The sequence below is a fragment of the Grampus griseus genome (genome assembly GCF_964374135.1).
Source record: "Grampus griseus genome assembly, chromosome: 11".
Taxonomy (NCBI): Eukaryota; Metazoa; Chordata; class Mammalia; order Artiodactyla; family Delphinidae; genus Grampus; species Grampus griseus.
The window spans coordinates 53,125,371-53,143,929 of NC_139005.1; the positions used below are offsets into that span (position 1 = coordinate 53,125,371).

General features: G+C 41.8%; 1 protein-coding gene across 11 annotated transcripts in view; it reads right to left on the reverse strand.

Moving 5' to 3' along the window:
- The window catches only part of GRIP1 (glutamate receptor interacting protein 1), a gene marked incomplete at both ends in the record, with an annotated part of 697,367 nt that overhangs the window by 300,682 nt on the left and 378,126 nt on the right, over nucleotides 1–18,559 (reverse strand). For 4 of the 11 annotated variants that reach the window (XM_082666951.1, XM_082666959.1, XM_082666957.1 and 1 more), the window contains one exon: nucleotides 7,425–7,479. The exons of the other annotated variants lie outside the window; for them this stretch is intronic. In XM_082666951.1, the coding sequence (XP_082523077.1) occupies nucleotides 7,425–7,479 (55 nt within the window). Of the gene's footprint in view, nucleotides 1–7,424; nucleotides 7,480–18,559 lie in introns of those variants that run through there. 11 annotated transcript variants of the gene reach the window in all.

Genomic DNA, 18,559 nt, shown 5'->3' on the forward strand with positions numbered 1-18,559 from the left:
TACCTTTTCTCCTAATTCATCTTTGCTTTGAAAACTGGGTAGAAAATTTACTCAGTACAAATTTTAATTACTGTGCTTTCTTCATATGTTCAGCTGTTTAATAATCTAGTTTGAATTATTAATAAGAATCAATAACAGTAGTTCTTACTATTGTAATAACAAATTAATACTTTTTCTCATTTTCTAATAGCCTGAGAAGGTTTGTCTGAATTTAGGTGGTTACCACTGACTTGAGAAATATGAGACCATTTTGTTTCAATTGCTTTTTTAATGGCAAGGTCAAAGTTTCTCTTTGCATTTGAAAGGTGAAGTAACATCCTTCAAGAAGCTAAGCGTGCATGGCTTTTCTTTGAGATACATGTGGTGCTGAAACTTTAAAGTAATTACCAAACAAATTTTGCAACAATATATTTTCTTCTGTAGATGTAGAAGGCACAGATGATTAATTTTTAGGTGAACATATAATTCTCATGCATATGGGCAGAATAATGCCAAGAGACTGAATAAAAGAGAGAAAAAGGAGAAGGATCTAATCATTGACTGCTCCCTTATATTCCTAGAAATTTTCAGAATACATATTTTGCCTTCTCTCGAATTACCAAAAATATGTTTTCTGTCAGAATAAAGTAAATTGACTAAGGTAGAAATTCAAATCAATTGCAGTAGAAAATTAGAATGAAACAATTTTCTTATAGCTAACATGAGCATAAAGCCATATAAAAGCTTTTGCACATGATTTTTAATTTATAGATGAGGAAACTGAGGTTTAATGGGGAGGTTCAGTTCTTTTTTATGGCCACACAGGTAAAAACAGAAGAGCTGGGACAAGATCACACGTCATCTCACTTCTAAGTCAATTCTGTTGCCCCTGTACCATGTAGAACACTGAGGGATTAGTGATGTATTACCCTGGTTGATTTCCCTTTAATATTCTGGGTGAGCAGGTATCAATATATAGTTCTCATCCCCTTTTCCTACTCTAGAAAAAGTGGGGCAAAAATGAAACATTGGGTCTCATTTTCCCAAAGTGAGAATGCCTATCCTGAATTGGAATTCCTTTTCTCAGTAACGAACCAGCTTTTCCTCTCTGAACAGCCACAATCGTATCAGAGAGTCTGGACTCCTGTTCATAGGAGGTTGTACGAAGGATAGCCAGTTACTCCATCAGAAGGATGCGTGGCTTCTGGAAGGAGGAAAAGCATTTCCAGCATGCAATTCCCATCCAAGAAGATGGGGGAGAAATAAACCCGCAACTATGACAAGCCTAGCCAGTTTTACAAAAGGAAAGCTTCAGACCACTAGGAGTAATGTGGTCCAAGCCGCTGTTCCACGTAAACTCCCTCAGAGCACTGGACAAGGAACACAGCAAGAAATCCATCACCGTCCCCTCAGGTAGCAGCACTTGTGGGGAAACAGCAAGACTTGCCTGAGATCCAGTTGCAGAATTCTCCTATTCAAGTGGGGTCTCTCCATTTGTGAGACAAATATGCTCGTGTCCTAGCAACAGATGACACTTCAACAAAATAAGACAATCTTATTTTGTGCAACAACTTTTAAGGGCATGGAATTTAAAAAAGTTTATAGGCTGGAATGATGAATGAGTAAACTAGCTTCGAGGGGATGAAATTAAGAGGTAGAGGCAAAGGAGAAAGGATATGTTTTCAGGTGAGATGTGAAAAGGGATGGAAAGTTAATGAGGTAGAGAGATACAGTCAAGCTCTTCCAGATGGCAGGATCTGACAGAGGAGGACAGCGTGGGTTAGCAGGAGAAATGGGGATGGGGAAATACAAGTAATGAGGTCCAGCAGGGAGAAAGATCATTCTTAACCCAGATGATAATCAATTCTGAATCATATCACGGAGTGGATGAGGACTCATCAGAGGAGAATGCCAGAGGATCTGGGAGACTAGACACAGACAGATGGCGAAGTGCAGAGGGACCTGAGCAGAAAATTCGAAGCCATCAAAAGCGGAGCAATCGCATTCAGAACAATGACACTGACCTCAATGGCTGATATAGAATTCCTTGGATTAAAAGAATATTGCAGAAGGGAAGACATAGGAAATATTTTTCCTCTTCCATCAAGACCAAAAAAAAAAAAAATTAAATGTACTGTTGAAATTGATGGAGATTACACATAGAAGATGAATTTCTGAATAGAAAAAGTTTTAAACATTGGATGAGTGTCGAAGAGTTTAAAAAGACTCAGAGGTCACTTAAATAGTCCTTTGAAAGGTTATCAGACACATCGTGAGACTGTTCTTATTGAAGAGAATTAAGAATAAGATTGCTGGCTGCTTAAAATGGTTGAGTTGCAGTTCCATTAGGAGACAAGTCCTAGATTAATGTCTGACCTTCCCTTTCAAGCCCGATGATTCCATGCTGGTGGGGGGGGGCGTGTAAGGAGCAGAGACCGAGAGGAAGTGCCTTTTAACCCTGCTCAGCGCCAGTGGATAAAGTGAGGCCCAGGAATGCCCAGGCAGCAGGAGAGGAGAGAGGATACCCAGGCTGGGAGGGGTAATCAGGAAGGAGAAAGAAAGAGTGCGGAGCAGGGGGCAGTGGGATGCCAGCCACAAGCTCAGATGCCCCACTGAGACTCAGGTCAACAGGGCTGCCTGTAGTAAGCTAATGGGAAAGGGACAGGGAACGTTCATTCTATTCTAGGCCATATGTGTGTCTGGGAAGAGAGAGGAAGACAAGGCAAGTAGAAAATAAAATGAGGGAATTCTGGTGGTGCAGTGGTTGAGAATCTGCCTGCCAATGCAGGGAACATGGGTTCGAGCCCTGGTCAGGGAAGATCCCACATGCCGCAGAGCAACTAAGCCCATGCGCCACAACTACTGCGCCTGTGCTCTAGAGCCCGCGAGCCACAACTACTGAGCTTGTGCGCTGCAACTACTGAAGCCCGCGTACCTAGAGCCTGTGCTCTGCAACGAGAAGCCACCTCAACAAGAAGCCCACACATCGCAACAAAGAGTAGCCCCCGATCTCCTGCAACTAGAGAAAGCCTGTGTGAAGCAACTGAGACCCAACGCAACGAAAAATAAATAAAATTTAAAAAAAAAAGGAAAATAAAATGACACTTAGGCCAGCTATGATAAGTGATTTTGAAATCTATACTAAAGTGAAGGCAGAGATTTTTGGACATGAGTCCTGAGCCAGTAAAGAGACGATGGGGAGATAAAATGAATGGAGACCAAAAACAAGAGGTGACCAGAGCCGCATGCTCCCTGTGGAGTGTCAGTAAATATTAGCTGGCTGATGTTGACTTTGGTAGACAGAGGAAAGCTTGAGAAAGAAGAATGCCATTACCAGTGGAGCATGGAAGTTCCGATCTCCCAACTAAAAACAGTGGCACCGGGCTTCCCTGGTGGCGCAGTGGCTGAGAGTCCGCCTGCCGATGCAGGGGACACGGGTTCGTGCCCCGGTCCGGGAGGATCCCACATGCCGCGGAGCGGCTGGGCCCGTAAGCCACGGCCGCTGAGCCTGTGCGTCCGGAGCCTGTGCTCCACAACGGGAGAGGCCACAACAGTGAGAGGCCTGCATACCGAAAAAAAGAAAAAAAACAAAAAACAGTGGCACCTGAGAAAGAAGTGGGGTCACACCAGTTATCACACAGAAGATGATTCTTTGCAGAGGACGCCAACCAATTTCAAGGAGAATAAAATGACACAAACATGACGTGAGAAAAAGAACCATGGCTGTAGAAGCTGTGAAAATATATTCCCTTCCCCAGGAACACATTCACTTCTCTGAAGGTCCTGTAACTCCTGGCAAAGAAAGCAGGCTCTCAGAGGTAAGCAGTTGTGAGGGTAGGTGCCAAGAAGCCTAGCTTGAATTGCTCAAGAAAATTCCTTTGTTCGATGTGCCTGGAAAGCTGAGAAAATATTATTTTTGGATTTGGCTCCAACGCTAGGTAATCAGTAGACAGTCTCATTGTGGCGTTAGAACAGAGGCAGAAGACAGCATCTCTTCTCTAGATTTCATTATTAGATGTAAAAGAATACTTTTGACAATTTTGGTCTCTTAGTGGCCCAAAGTTCCTATCTTAACTGTAGGACCAGGCCTTTTAAGAAAAGGTTGTTTTCTTGTTCTTGATCTACCTTGGTAGGAGGTCCATAAGGCAAACAAATTGAAACAGTCACTTGAAGGCTTAATAAGAAAACAGACTCAATTCCCAAGTCTGAAAAGTACGAAGGCCACGTAAAATACGTTTTGCCATAAACCTGCGGGTCAGGCTTCTATGCAGGGTGACCAAAGGATTTGTCTATAAAGTGTATATTTTATAGATCTTTAAAAATCATTTCACAAATAAAGAACAATTTATTTATTGTTAAAAATATATTGATTTTAAAATGCTTGATACCCTTACAAAGTGTCCCAGCCCAGGATTTCAGTACAAAAATGGCAGTGTCTGGCACACATAGTAGATGCTCAACAGATATTTGTTAAATGGACAATAGATGAATGAATGAAGAAACCTAAAACACAAGTAAACTACTAAGAATTTGTGTGTGTGTGTGTGTGTGTGTGTGTGTGTGTGTGTGTGTGCAGAAAATAGTTTACCTTTAACTCATCCTTTTCTCTTTAAGAGAATCAAAAAGATATTATAATTGCCATATTGTTTTTTCTTGTGGGTGACGTCAACCACAAATAGCAAAGTAGTCTCAGAAACACAAAGCAAATCTTCCCTGCCCCTCCTAAGAGGTGGGCAAGGTTCTAGCCACAAGGGGTCCAATAAGGAACTTGAAGCATTTGCTAAAAACTCACAGAAACTTCAAAAGTCCTACCACTTTCAACTAGGCAAATCTAATTCCTTTTAATAGACAAGTTGCAGGGCACTGGGGTAGATATCTGGAGGAGGTGTATTAGGTGAAGCCTTCAATGGGTATAAAGAAATATGTGCCTTTGGGGGTTGAGAGTGAGGTTGTGGGAGCTGTGTGAGGAGGGGGACAAGGCAGGAAAGAAACTTCATCCAAGTGCGTATCTGCACATTACTCCTCACCCCCCAGGAAAAAAAACCCCAAAGAAGGGTAATTTAAGATTGTAATTACATATAGTTCTTGGTTTCACTACTACAGCCTAAGAAAAAGAGCACAACAGGTAGGGGTGGGGTGCTGGAACTCAATGTATCCAGTCTGGAACAACAGGTAGCGTTGGTGGGACTTGAACTTTGTTTGACAGGACGGTAAGGAGATGACAAGGTAGGTGGAGCATTACTCAGACACATTCCTGGCCAACATCTGAACATCCAGTCAAATGCACAGAGGAACCGAATGATGGCAAATTGATTCCACATAGAGATTTTACTGCAGTCATCAATTGGCAGTCTTCAGCCAGATGCCAAAAAGAAAAGAGGCAGATATAAAGATTTGGGGGGAAAAAAGTGAAATAGCAATGACAAAGAAGGTATCAATACTTTCCTCATTTATCTAGATTTCTAAAACTATCTTAGTAAACATTTAAATCTCCTTTCACTAACGGACAGCAATGCTTCTGTAAGACACAGAAAACTGGACAAAGTTTAAAAATATTTGTAAAAACTAAAAATTCCTTAGGTTCACTTTCATCCTAGTATGTAGGATTTGTAAAAGAATCTCTGATACACATGAATAGAAAATATCAATTGTTTTATGGTTATAATCTAATAAGAGCATCAACTTCTTAACATCAAGATGAGTAAATGCTAAAATCAGCTAAGAACTTTTTAGAATAAGAGACCTTCTAAGTCTTAGCCCAAATCATCACATAAAAGATAGTCTGTTAATAGTGATTCATAAACAGAAATGGTACATTTGTACCAAGTGCAGAGGATAAAGTCCAAACAGAATTTACTACCCCAGGCTAACAGCCTAATTTAAAATGGATAGTCTTTCCTATATTTTCCCCAAAGTACCTTTTCAAAGGACTTGCTCTGCTATCCAAACAACTTGCAAATGCATTCGGTAAGTTTGGCTGTAGTATTTATTCTCTTTCCTGTTATTGACTCAAGATCTATTCCTCACTATTTGCTTTGTGCTCATTCTTCTGCCAAATAAAATATTAATTGCATTTTTAGCTGTACTGCTGGTGATAAAAGAACTCTGATACGTCAAGCTGAACTGATAGAAACAGCATCCATTAACATATTTATAGGTTCAGAGCTTCTGGAGCATAATTACATCCATTAATTACTTGACAGTACTCATGTTACAGGCTGAAAGAGAAAGGCATTTGCAGCTACACACTTTTACTCAGAGTGAAGTTTTTTTAAATAATACATTCTCTCTAAAGAAGATTCTATCTAAAGGAAATAAGGCAAAAGAGCTCACACATCTATCCGCACCTAAGGTAAGAGTTTTAAAAACAATATTCACGGGGCTTCCCCGGTGGCGTAGTGATTGAGAGTCCGCCTGCCGATGCAGGGGACACAGGTTCGTGCCCCAGTCTGGGAAGATCCCACATGCCGCGGAGGGGCTGGGCCCGTGAGCCGTGGCCGCTGAGCCTGCGCGTCCGGAGCCTGTGCTCCGCAATGGGAGAGGCCACAACAGTGAGAGGCCCGCGTACCGCAAAAAAACAAAAACATTCACTAACTTTGCAAAAGAATGCTCACGAAGTAAATGGGATGGCATACGGAGAGTGATTTCGAAGAAAAGCATATTTAAAATATTACGGAGAGATTTAATGAATATTTTAGAGTTCTAAGAGAGACAATCACAAACCAGGAATTCTTGAAGGGAGGATACAAAGCAATGGTTTTTTACTTTCAAATAAACTTCTTCAAACAGCACATAAGACCAAAGCATTTCAAAATTACCTACATTTCTGAACATGCAATTCTAAAAAAACCCCAAAAAACTAACGCTGTCCCGGGAAAAAGCTCGTGAGATGTCAGAAATTAACAGAATAAACAATGATTCTGTGCATTCGTCAGCTGTGCGGGTCCTGAAGCTGCCAGCTGCATTTAGCACGTGTGTCATGGAAAGGACAGCAACACACACATGAATTTTCTTGCCCAGTTAATCAGCATGCAAAATGACAGGTTCCCAGGATAACTTCAGCACCGGACGCAAACGCATTTTCTTTTCAGCAATGAATGAAGTTGCTAAGAAAAAACAGACACACACACACACACACACACACACACACACACACACACACACACACACACACACACACACACACACACACACACACACACACACACACACACACACACACCAGGTTCATGATTTCAGCATGAATACAATCAGGATGTAAGGACAGCAAGCAAAGCCCAGTCTATCAGCCCATATCTCTCTATCTATCTACACCTATCTCAGAGTTCTTTGTTGCCTGACAATAAATTGTAAAGGCAGTCATATTTGAAAGTAAAAACCATTAAACTGTGTTTATAGGCTACTGCAACAGACTCGCGGAGTGAATAACAAGGAAATTACGGTACCTTTAGTAAGTCGCCGCAGAATTTGACAACGGCATTTAAAAGAGACAGCTATCATTCTTGCTCACTGCTTGCCGTGGCCAAGAGTACTCCGGGCTCTGCTCTGGTGGCTGCAGCAGCAGCACATGAATTCCTTGCGCACATACCAGGAGAAAGGTGGTCCCAGCGGGGAGTGACAAAGCTTAATTCCTCTTCGCTGATGCAGAGGTCCGCTACTTGTCATCTGGCAAACCTGTGTCATTCACAACTCCTAGCACCCCTGCCCGCCACAGCCTCCTCCCGCTGCACAATCACAACGGCTTAGAAAGTGAGGCTGTTTCGATAGCAACAAAGCACCAAATTGTAGAAAGCAGGGACAACGCCGGGAGAGGAGCCATTCCATAAATCTAATACTAAACACTGAGCAATACCTACAGTTTTAGGCAAAGGGCTATGTTTTCCAGTCAGTTCAGCCCTCCACCCCCTTCCCTTTCCAGCTCAGCATCAGGTCAGTGTGCTTCAGGGCTTCTTATTTAACTGGAAATGCAAGTGAAATGCTTGCACTCTTCCTTTGGGGGAAACGTATGTATCATATACTATGTTCTTTGAACAACAAAAAAGAAAGGCAGGGGCTTCCCTGGTGGCGCAGTGGTTGAGAGTCCGCCTGCCGATGCAGGGGACAAGGGTTCGTGCCCGGGTCCAGGAAGATCCCACGTGCTGTGGAGCGGCTGGGCCCGTGAGCCATGGCCACTGAGCCTGTGCTCCGCAACGGGAGAGGCCACAACAGTGAGAGGCCCGCATACCGCAAAAAAAAACAAACAAAAAAAGAAAGGTAAAGGAGGGAGGCAGTCTATCTCTGGGATGCAGTAGAGAATAGTATTTTTGCCTACAGAAGAGATGCAGCCCTATGACAGTCAGAAAGACAGCACTATGTGGCACTTTACAAATCTATGAGGGTCAAGCCAGTCTAGATGGAGAGAGGAAATGCAAGAAGGGCTCAGGGAAAGGGTGCAGGCAAGGCGATCATCAGGCAGATGGAGTCCCAGCCCCTTTAATCACCCTTTGCAAAAACGGACTTGGCTGGGAAGCAACACAGTCAAGACAGTTTCTAAAGATACCAGGACTAAAAAACAAACAAGGCCAAGTATTTCTATTTTTAAAGTACCTTATTATCCTATTTCCCAAACAACCCTCCCCCAAACCATTCTTCTCATTATGCAAATAAAACAGTCTTGCAACATAGATATTTGGGAGTATATGCTTCAGTGGAGTGAAGAGCAAATGAACAAACTCTTCACAATCCATTCACGAAATGACAAGAAGGCGGAGCAAGTTCTTCATCCGCCAGCACCAGCCTACTCACTATACAGTCAATACAAACTAACATTTGGTATGGAATTTTAATTCAAGAACCTCGATGAACACGCCAAAAACTAAAGGAAAAAAAATCACAGTTGGCCAGGAACTCAGTGAATTAGTCAAAACAAAAAGATATATCACTGTCCAAACTATTTGATTAACATTTCTAGGACTATATAAATTATTCATACAGTCTTATTCTCTACTCTAAAGCTGTAAAAAAAAATCTTTCAAGCTGGTTTCTAAAATAACTCTCAATATTCCAAATTTAATGATAGAGCTTTTTCCTCTCCATTCATAATTGCCATAGTAAGTCCGTTTCAACCCACTGATACTGAAATGTATATGCTTCCTACTTGGAGTCCAATAGAAAAATAATTTTTGTGGGAAAAATAGTTTAATATCATAAGCATCTACGTTAAAGGTCTTTGAAAAGAATGAAATTCCCTTACCAAGGATGGTCTAGCTAGAGCTGTCAGCCACCACTAATCAATAGGAAAGTATATTAAATGGACTGTACTGCAGAATCAAATTTTTATAACTGTTTCAATTAGCATAAATCTTTTTGAATTTTAACCCATCTCATTTTCATCTCTATTAGGTCATCCCCTAGTAATATTTTAGCCTCCTTGGTTTTTTCTTTCTTTTTTTTTTTTTTTTGCTTTAAATGAGATGTACTTTACTGGTAGAGAATTGGGTTATGCGTGAAAATGAGATAAATATTTATAGTTAACTCTTTAAAAGAGCTTTCCCTAGATTTGTCTTTCTTTAAATCCAGGCACTCAGAATACGCAGCTGTCAAATAGCATTAGTAAAGTCTTGCCAGTGGAATATCACCACTCTAGCCCATTTTTTTAATGTCTATTCAAATAAAACTCAAGATCATACAGAAATCTCTTGCCCCCTGCTATTATGCCTGCTCAGATCTAATTTGCTTCTTCCTTAAGGCTAAAATAATCAAATATTTCCTCTTTTACTAGAACACATTTTTTTTTTTAAGGCTCTGTCCTCTGGTCCTAGAAAGATCTTCAGAACTGCCCAAACATCGTTTTTCTGGAAGGAGAAATAACCCATCCTAGAGCCCTTTTTAAAGGTTCCCGGGGGCTCAAATTAGGGGATTTTTTTTTTTTTTTCTCTTTGTATATCGTGGTTAATCCAGCTAAGCCAGCTGAGCTCATGCTCAAAGCTCCAGGAATCTTACAGAACTGGAGCCATCCTGGAGTAACCCTTTTCCAGGAAATGACGGAGTCTGCCATGTGTTCCCACCTTCTTCCACGTGTGGCCTCTCTAGTCCTCAGAGATTTCCCTGGGAGTCATTCCCAACTCAGCCTTCTTACTGTAAGCCCCTCCTTCTTCTGTCACCTAATCGGAGCCCAGCCTCAGATCCTGAATTCGAATGCTGGCAAAATGCCTTCCAGTAGCGTGAATTTTTTAATCTCAAAATTTATTGACATGCAGGACAAAGGTCCCAAGCAGCTACAGGCAACTTGTGGAACTGGACCACAGTCTCCTACCATAGCCACCATTGGGGCAGAGGAACCTCCATTTCTCAGCCACCAGACTAATGCAAGCGTGTGTCTTTGGAACCATCAACCGCATTCTTTATGGCGGCTCAAACTTAACAATGTGCTCTTTGAGGTCAGCAGGTGAGGGCTATGGAGATAGAAAAGCAGGCAGAATTACACAAAATATATATATCTGATTAAGTTCCAAGGTGATCTGGAGAAGAGCTGGTTCATGAAGTTTACTCCGCTTTTTTTTTTTTTCCAAACTCAATATATGAAAATACGGGCTTACTGGATTTAGGGTTGGTTATTCCCTTTAAACGATAATTATTTCAGGGTTTTAAAAAATTATTAATTTTGCTAAGGTATAATACAAGTATACTGTGTGTATTCTGTGTGTGTATGTAAAATTTTTTAAACCATTATTACAAAGCACATCTATACAGAGTGTCTCATTGGAGGGACTCTGTTATGGGTTTTTGTTCCAGATAAGGAAACTGTTTCTCAGAGACAGCACTTTTCATCACAGTCATTCAGCTAGTAAGTGGTAAACAAAAGGAAAGAATCCAAGGTTTCTCACCCTGGCTGAATATTCTTTCTACTCTTTGCTTTTTCACTGTGTCTCTTTTTCATTGATAGAAAACGTGATCCCTATTACAGGGGGAAAAAGTCCAATTAACAAAGAACCTTTACGTGTGGTTACATTTTATAATAGGAGGCAAATCTAAAGTCAGTTACTTCTTCAACATTCCCTTCTCCCCCACCTGTGCCCATGCCCCTCTGAAGCACAGGTGCCCAGAACCACAGTGACTAGAAGGAACCAGAAACCGAAGGCAGTTAAGACAGGCACTTCCAGGCTCCAGACCACTAATTACATACCAAGTGTTTCCCACAGGAGTCCATTCTGACTAGATAGCTTGTCCGCTCTGACTAGTTGGCGTCTTTGTCATGCTTGTTTTTAAATATTCTGAATATCACTGCCAATGACAGTATGGTACTAATTCTAGGATGGGGGAGGGGAGTGAGGACAAAAAAACCTTTCATACTGGCTCAAGGACTCCAGTATCTTCTCAAAACCATTCCACAGCACCATCAGTAGTAGGTGGGAATACACACACACACACACACATTCTTACTCTAATTTTTCTCATCTCTTTGATTCTCCTCCATTGTATACATTCTTCTATATAATATCTCCACTCCCAAAATAAACACTGCTGTTTGCAGATCCTCCTGATTCTTAGCAAGAAAGAGTCATCGTGAACCATAAATTTCCTGCCATCTACCTACACCTGGGGAATTCATTGAAAAAATAAAAAACATAAAAATGTGGTTAACTCCACACACACTGCACTATTTTATATCATTAGAAACAATTCGATTAAATAACTAAAATAATTTGTACCTTCTTCCTTGTTTCAACTGATTTTGTAATTCTGTTACAAAACACACTTGACAGACCCCATTTGATTGTTTATTTAAATATTACCTCTTTTTCTTCGAATGCAGTTGATTCAAAATGCTAAACACGTTTCGGTCATTATTTAAACACCACAGGACATCCTGAATTGGCTAGTACTGAGTATACTGATGTTTTTCCCTCACAGTTAATAACTTTAAGGCATTTCCTAAGTCTTGAGGGTGTTTTAGAACACAGCGGTGTTCATGGAGGTCTTAAAATGGGACCAGAACCCCCTTTTCGGTTTCTTATGGACACTCCCACTGACTCATCATTAGCTTATTATAATCTGCTGCTTGTAGTTTCCTTTTCAAAGATGTTAAAAGCAGCCATGAGCCTCAAACAGGTTAGAACCCTTGTGGCCACTGTCTGCCACTTAATTTATGGAGTGTGTCAAAGTGAGCCCAAATATTCGGATCGGGCTGCAAACAGAGCGTGCCACTGCCCAACTGGAGCTGCGGGCAACTATGAGAAAGAGGAAGAACAAGACCTAATTTACTGACAGCAGTGTGAAGGGTGAGGGTGCAATTGCCCAAGACAGGATTTATTAGGCATTTTTAACAAATATTTTATGAGAAAACAGTTTTGCAGAAGTAATGATGCCCTTTAGGGAGTGTCATTAGAACATACTCTTGCAAATCTGGGGTGGTTAAAAAAGCACTTAGTGGCTCTGAGCCTCTGGTGTGTTGTGATATAAAAGGGAGTGTATAACGCACACTCCGTGCTTCTGTCGTCCAGGCCCTAATGCCCTTCACAGTGCCAGGGGAGGAAGGCTGCTTCCACTTAACATGAGAAGGCCAGGAAAGCTCCCACCAAGGTAAGGACCTTAGAAATTTGTCAGCTAAAAGCATCTGGTGGAAAAACATTAAAGCATGGAATACGTAGAAAATGAGAAATGCAGTACAAGAGGAAGCCTGCCACAAATCATCCTCCTGAGCCCAGGTTAAATCCAACTATTTACTGGGGCATTAGGTAGAGAGAAGACGGTATAGTGGCCAAAAGCCCAGGCGTTAGAATCAAATTGCGTGGCTTTGAATCCTGCTTTTACCACTAAGTGGCTGTGTGACCTTGAGCAAGTTTCTTACCCTTCCTGTTCTTCATTTGTAAAATGGTGGACATCATTTCTAGGCTTGTTTTAATGATTAACTGTGTTATTTGTATACAGTGGCTTGAACACAGAATAGCAAAAGGTTTTATTAGGTATTATTAGGTATATTAGGTATTATTATTAGGTATTATTAGGTATTATTAGGTTTTATTAGGTATTATTAGGTTTTATTAGGTATTTGGTAGAGGATACAGTCTTACAACCTGGCAGTTGGTTACAGAGCCCAGATTCTCGAGATGGGCATTGGGACTCAAAACTAAAATGATCCCTTTTCCATGAAGCCTTGCATGATTGCAATGGCACAAAGCCATCTCTTCGGATGCACATGTGCCTTCCTTTTCAGAGCATACGTCAGATTTATTTCTGGTACTTCTGGCAAGGTGACTCATGAGGACCCTGTCCTTTTCCAAATATGAAGAAACACACAACACAGCTGGTTTTTCACTGAAGTCAGAGGCAGCAAGAGCAACAAAGAAAAAGGCAAAGTAAAAGTAATGCTAAAATTAAAAAGAATCCTGTCTTTGGCTTGCTCTGTGAATAAAGAAAGTAGCAAATACAAACTCATCCTGATAGTAGATTGTGGTGTGACAAGCATAATTATCGCCTGTCAAGGATGGAATTTCAAAGTTTTTTAGCCATGTGTCACTAGACATAGAAACTTTTAGACAGACACATACTGTTACTTTAGAGATATATTATCTGTCTAAAAGTTTCTATATCTACTGACACATGGCTAAAAAACTTTGAAATTCCATATTCAACAGGCCTTTGTACTATAACAATTAACCTCCAAACTGACCTTGTTGTTGTTTTGGCTGCTATTTTAATTTCTTCCTTTTATTGAAGTATAGCTGATATACAATTTTGAGTTTCAGGTGTACAGCAAAGTGATACAGATATATATATATATATCTTCAGATTATTTTCCATTATAGGTTATTATTATAAGATATTGAATATAGTTCTCTGTGTTATACAGTAAATCCTTTTTGCTTATTTATTTTACAGTAGTTTGTATGTTCATAGTAGCACTATTTACAGTAGCCAAGACATGGAAACAACCCAAGTGCCTTTCAACAGCTGATTGGTTTAAGAATATGTGGTATAGGACTTCCCTGGAGGCGCAGTGGTTAAGAATCCACCTGCCAATGCAGGGGACACAGGTTCGATCCCTGGTCCAGGAAGATCCCACATGCCACGGAGCAACTAAGCCTGTGCGCCACAATTACTGAGCCCACGTGCCACAACTACTGAAGCCCCTGCACCTAGAGCCTGTGCTCCGCAACAAGAGAAGCCACCACAGTGAGAAGCCCACGCACCGCAACAAAGAGTAGCCCCCGCTCGCCACAACTAGAGAAAGCCCACTCCCAGCAATGGAGACCCAATGCAGCCAAAAATAAATAAATAATTTTTTAAAAAAAGGAATACGTGGTATATATATACAACGGAATATTATTCAGCCATAAAAAAGAATGAAATTTTTGCAGCAACATGAATGAACCTAGAGAATATCATACTAAGTCAGAGAAAGACAAATATTATATGATATCCCTTATATGTGGAATCTAAAAAATTATACAAATGAATCCATATACAAAAGAAGAACAGGCTCACAGACATAGAAAATAAACTATGGTTACCAAAGGGGAAAGGGAAAGGATAAATTAGGAGTATGGAATTATTCTGACAGCTTTCATTTTGTGAATACAGGAGTAAAACCTTCCGTAGTGAGAATGTATACTTTGAAAACAAACTACAACAAAAGCCTCAAATCTAAGACACTTGACTCATTCAAATAAAACTGAACTGAATATTTTAAGGAATACTATAGATATATAAAAATCTAAATAATTTTAATAAAATGAGGGTAAAGTAAGTCTGGATATAATTATCATATATGATACAGTGAAATGGACAAATGTTTCACACCTTCAAGTAATGTGTATTGTGGGTCATTAAAACACATACAATTAATTGGGTGACCAAGGCCACCACCCACTAGAATATTTTAATCAAAAAACAGGGAAATGATGGCGGAAAGTATGAAAAAAAACCCACAGGAAATAGGATGGCAGAACTGAGAGATGCCTTAAGGAGTCAGAAGGCTAAGGTTGAAGTTCTGGTGCAGTTACAGATTGGGCATTTCTGGGATAAAAGTTGCTGGGCACCTCCTTCATGCTGGCCACCATGATGTGCCCTGTGAGTGCAAAGGTGAAAAATACACAATCTCCTTGCTGCAAACGTACATTCGTGGGGATAAATTCCAACTTAGGATACACAGTCCAGAATTCCAACCAAAAGACTATGGAACCACTTTATACAAATTGCCTTATAGCCTTATAAACTGCTCAGGCCTATGCAGCATCAAGGTCCCCCTCCCCCTTTAAAGAAGGTTAACACCTTGATTTTCTTTTGAGGACCCTCTCTCAGACCACGTGATGCGAGTGCAGCAGGCACTCCCTCCAACTGCCCTTCCAGGGCTGACCACACAAACAGGTCCAGAAACAGGCAGTCATACAAGCCAAGCTGATGAGATACAATCCCAGGATTTTTGCTAGAACTACAAAAAAGAAGATAACTCGCATTCCACCAAGAATGGTAAGGCTATAATGCCCAGAGCTGCCATCTTATCACGAGTTCAGGAGAAGCTGTCTTTGAACTATACCAAGACAGAGGAAAGAGATGGAGAGTGACAGGTGCCTGGAGATGTTGTTGGAGCATCTGGATCCATCCCCTCCTAAAACCATAAGCCCTGGACTCTTTGGTTATGTGTCAATAGTGTCTCCTTTTTGCTAAATCAGTTTGGCTTGGGTTACAGTCACTTGGGATCAAAAAGATCTTGACTAACTAAACATCTTTCTGAACTTCAGATTCTTGACCTGTAAAATAAGGGGGTTGTGTCTCTAAAATCCCTTACAGCTCTGCCATTCTATTACAATACTGCATTCACCTATCTTACAGTGTTGCTGTGGTGATCAGATGAGATAGTGCATAGGCAAGTATTTTGTCAAAGTGCTCTATAAAGAGCATGAGAGTTTCTGAAAATATTCAAATGTGTGTGTGCGTATGTGTTTGTGTGTGTGTGTCTGTGTGCGTGCGTGCATGCACACATGTGTGTGTTGGAAAAAACATTAGGAGGCTCCGGAATCTACCATCTGTAATACAGTTACATAAGGAGTACAGACTCAGAAAACAAGGGGGAGAAAGGTCTCCTCTCATAGAAAATCCACACTTTATCGAATTCAAAGGTTTATACGAACTATATCCTGTCTTCCTAATCTCATTACCACACCTCTCTCACTTAAAAAAAAAAAAAAATGGTGCCCGTTATTTTTCACTTTTTTTTTTTCCTTATAAAAATAACGTTAAAGGGCTCCTTGGGGATGTTTTGCAAACACTCTCAATCACTGATCACGGACTCTGAGAAAAAAGTCAAGGTGTTTCTTTAAGAGGAAACAGCCCTCTAATAATTCCTAAAGGGAAAAAAGGGACTCCATAAAGATGGAAGGAACATAGAAATTAAGAAAAAGAGAAAAGAAGTCAGTATGGAGGGTCATTCTTTCTCTCATCAGGCATCTTAATATCCATTAGGACACAAATAAAAAATAATAGAATTAACATAAAATTAAAAAAGTAAAAAGATCAAGTTCCGTGAGCCCCCTGCCATCCAGCAAAAGCGGGGTCGGCTTTATGTTCTGGTTGCTCAAATGGGTGCATAGCTACTAGAGGGCAGCAAAGGATCAGAAATGGGCCCGCACGGCCTGCCTGGAACTGACCAGGTGACCACACTGAGGCCAGCAGCCTAGAGAAGACCTCAGCCCAGCCTCCCATCATGAGGCAGGGAGCATTAACTTGCAGGGGCCCCTCAAATTTCTCTATGGCTCATGACGAAGCCTGTGTTGACAGTAATGCAAGGACTTACCTGAGCATCCAGTGACAGGAGCATAGGTAGAGAGTCACAAAGAAACCAGGGGTGTAGGGAGAAGCCCTGGGGGAGGCAAAGTCAAGGAAAGGTGGGGAGGAGGTTGGGGCATCTGGGTTCTGGCTTAGAATTCAGGGAACTCATTATGTCAACTGTTGTCATCTTTTGCATCATCATTGCCATTACCATTGGCAACAGCAGCAAGGCCAGCACTTACATGGAGCTCCCTGTGTGCTGGGCACGGTCCAAGCCTCGACTTACATGTCCTCATTGAATCCTCACAAAAAGCCAATGCAGGGGGAACTATGATTACCCCATTTTGAAGTCGAGGGACTTCCAAATAGTTCCTCTATTTGCCCACTACACTTAGGAGCAATGCTGGTGAATTTGGTCCAATTTCCAGGGTACTGAAAGCTTTGGAGGACAGAGGCCGTCTTTTCATTTTGAGGATCTCAAGGCCCAGGACTTGAAGAACAGTAGATTCTTGATACTTTTTTCCTTGAAAGAAAGAATGAATGAATGAAGGGGGCATGAGAGGAAAGGACTGGGAGACCCAGAAAGTCCTATTTCAAAGTGTAGAGCCAATATACATTGGGATGTAAGAGGCTGAGGACTAAGCACGAAACAGCTGCAGCTCTCAGACTTGTGTGCCCAGAGAGCAGCTCTCATGGAGCACCTCAGTCCAGGAAGTGGGGTCTTGAGAGCAGATTTCATTTTCCTTGCTACCGCTGGACCTTTCTTTCTTTCTTAGGGCCTTTCCTGTACTAGAGAAGCTGAAACAACAGACATTTCAGGGAGCATCACACTAACCAAGAGCTGGGGGCAGGCACTGCAAGTATCTGGCATGAAGCACTCTGAATGGTCTGGGGCTTTCAGATGTCAGGTCACCTGAAGGGTGGGGATGCTTCTGCAGCATCTGGGGGGCCTTGGCTAAGATGGGTCTAGGAAGCAGGGCCAAGTCTAGGGCCCCGCTCCCCAGTTCTCAGTCTTCTTTGCACTCCCAAAGGCTTGCTATATCTCTGCCTCTCCTCCAAGGAGACTTCTTGGACGTATAATCCCAGTCTCTTGGGAGTTTTCTTGGAAAGTTTTAGAAACTTTCTAAACACCCTGGCTTCAGGATACACAGCAGAAGAATTTTAGGGGGTGGAAGATTCCAAACACACCCATCCACTCTGGCCAGAAAGAGCTCTTAAAATTATCCTAAGGGGGGCACTTCTGGGAAACTCTGAGGGCGTGGAAGTGGCAGATGTGTGGTGGATAGAGGACCGGAAGATGAGGGCCACAAAGAGCCTGCCGTGTGACTGACAAGGTCTTGGTGCTCTGGCCGCGTGTCAGGCCTCTGAGGTGGGAGAGCTGAGTTCAGGACATTGGTCCACCAGAGACCTCCCAGCTCCACATAATATGAAATGGCGAATGCTCTCCAAGAGATCTCCATCTCAACGCTAAGACCCAGCTCCAGTCACTGACCAGCAAGCTCCAGTGCTGCACAACCTATGCCAAACAGCTAGCAAGACAGGAACACACACCACCCATTAGCAGAGAGGCTGCCTAAAATCATAATAAGTTCACAGACACCACAAAACACAGCACCGGATGCAGCTCTGCCCACCAGAAAGACAAGATCCAGCCTCATCCACCAGAACACAGGCAACAGTCCCCTCCACCTGGAAGTCTACACAACCCACTGAACCAACCTTAGCCACTGGGGACAGACACCAAAAACAATGGGAACTACGAACCTGCACCCTGAGAAACAGAGACCTCAAACACAGCAAGTTAAGCAAAATGAGAAGACAGAAACACAGA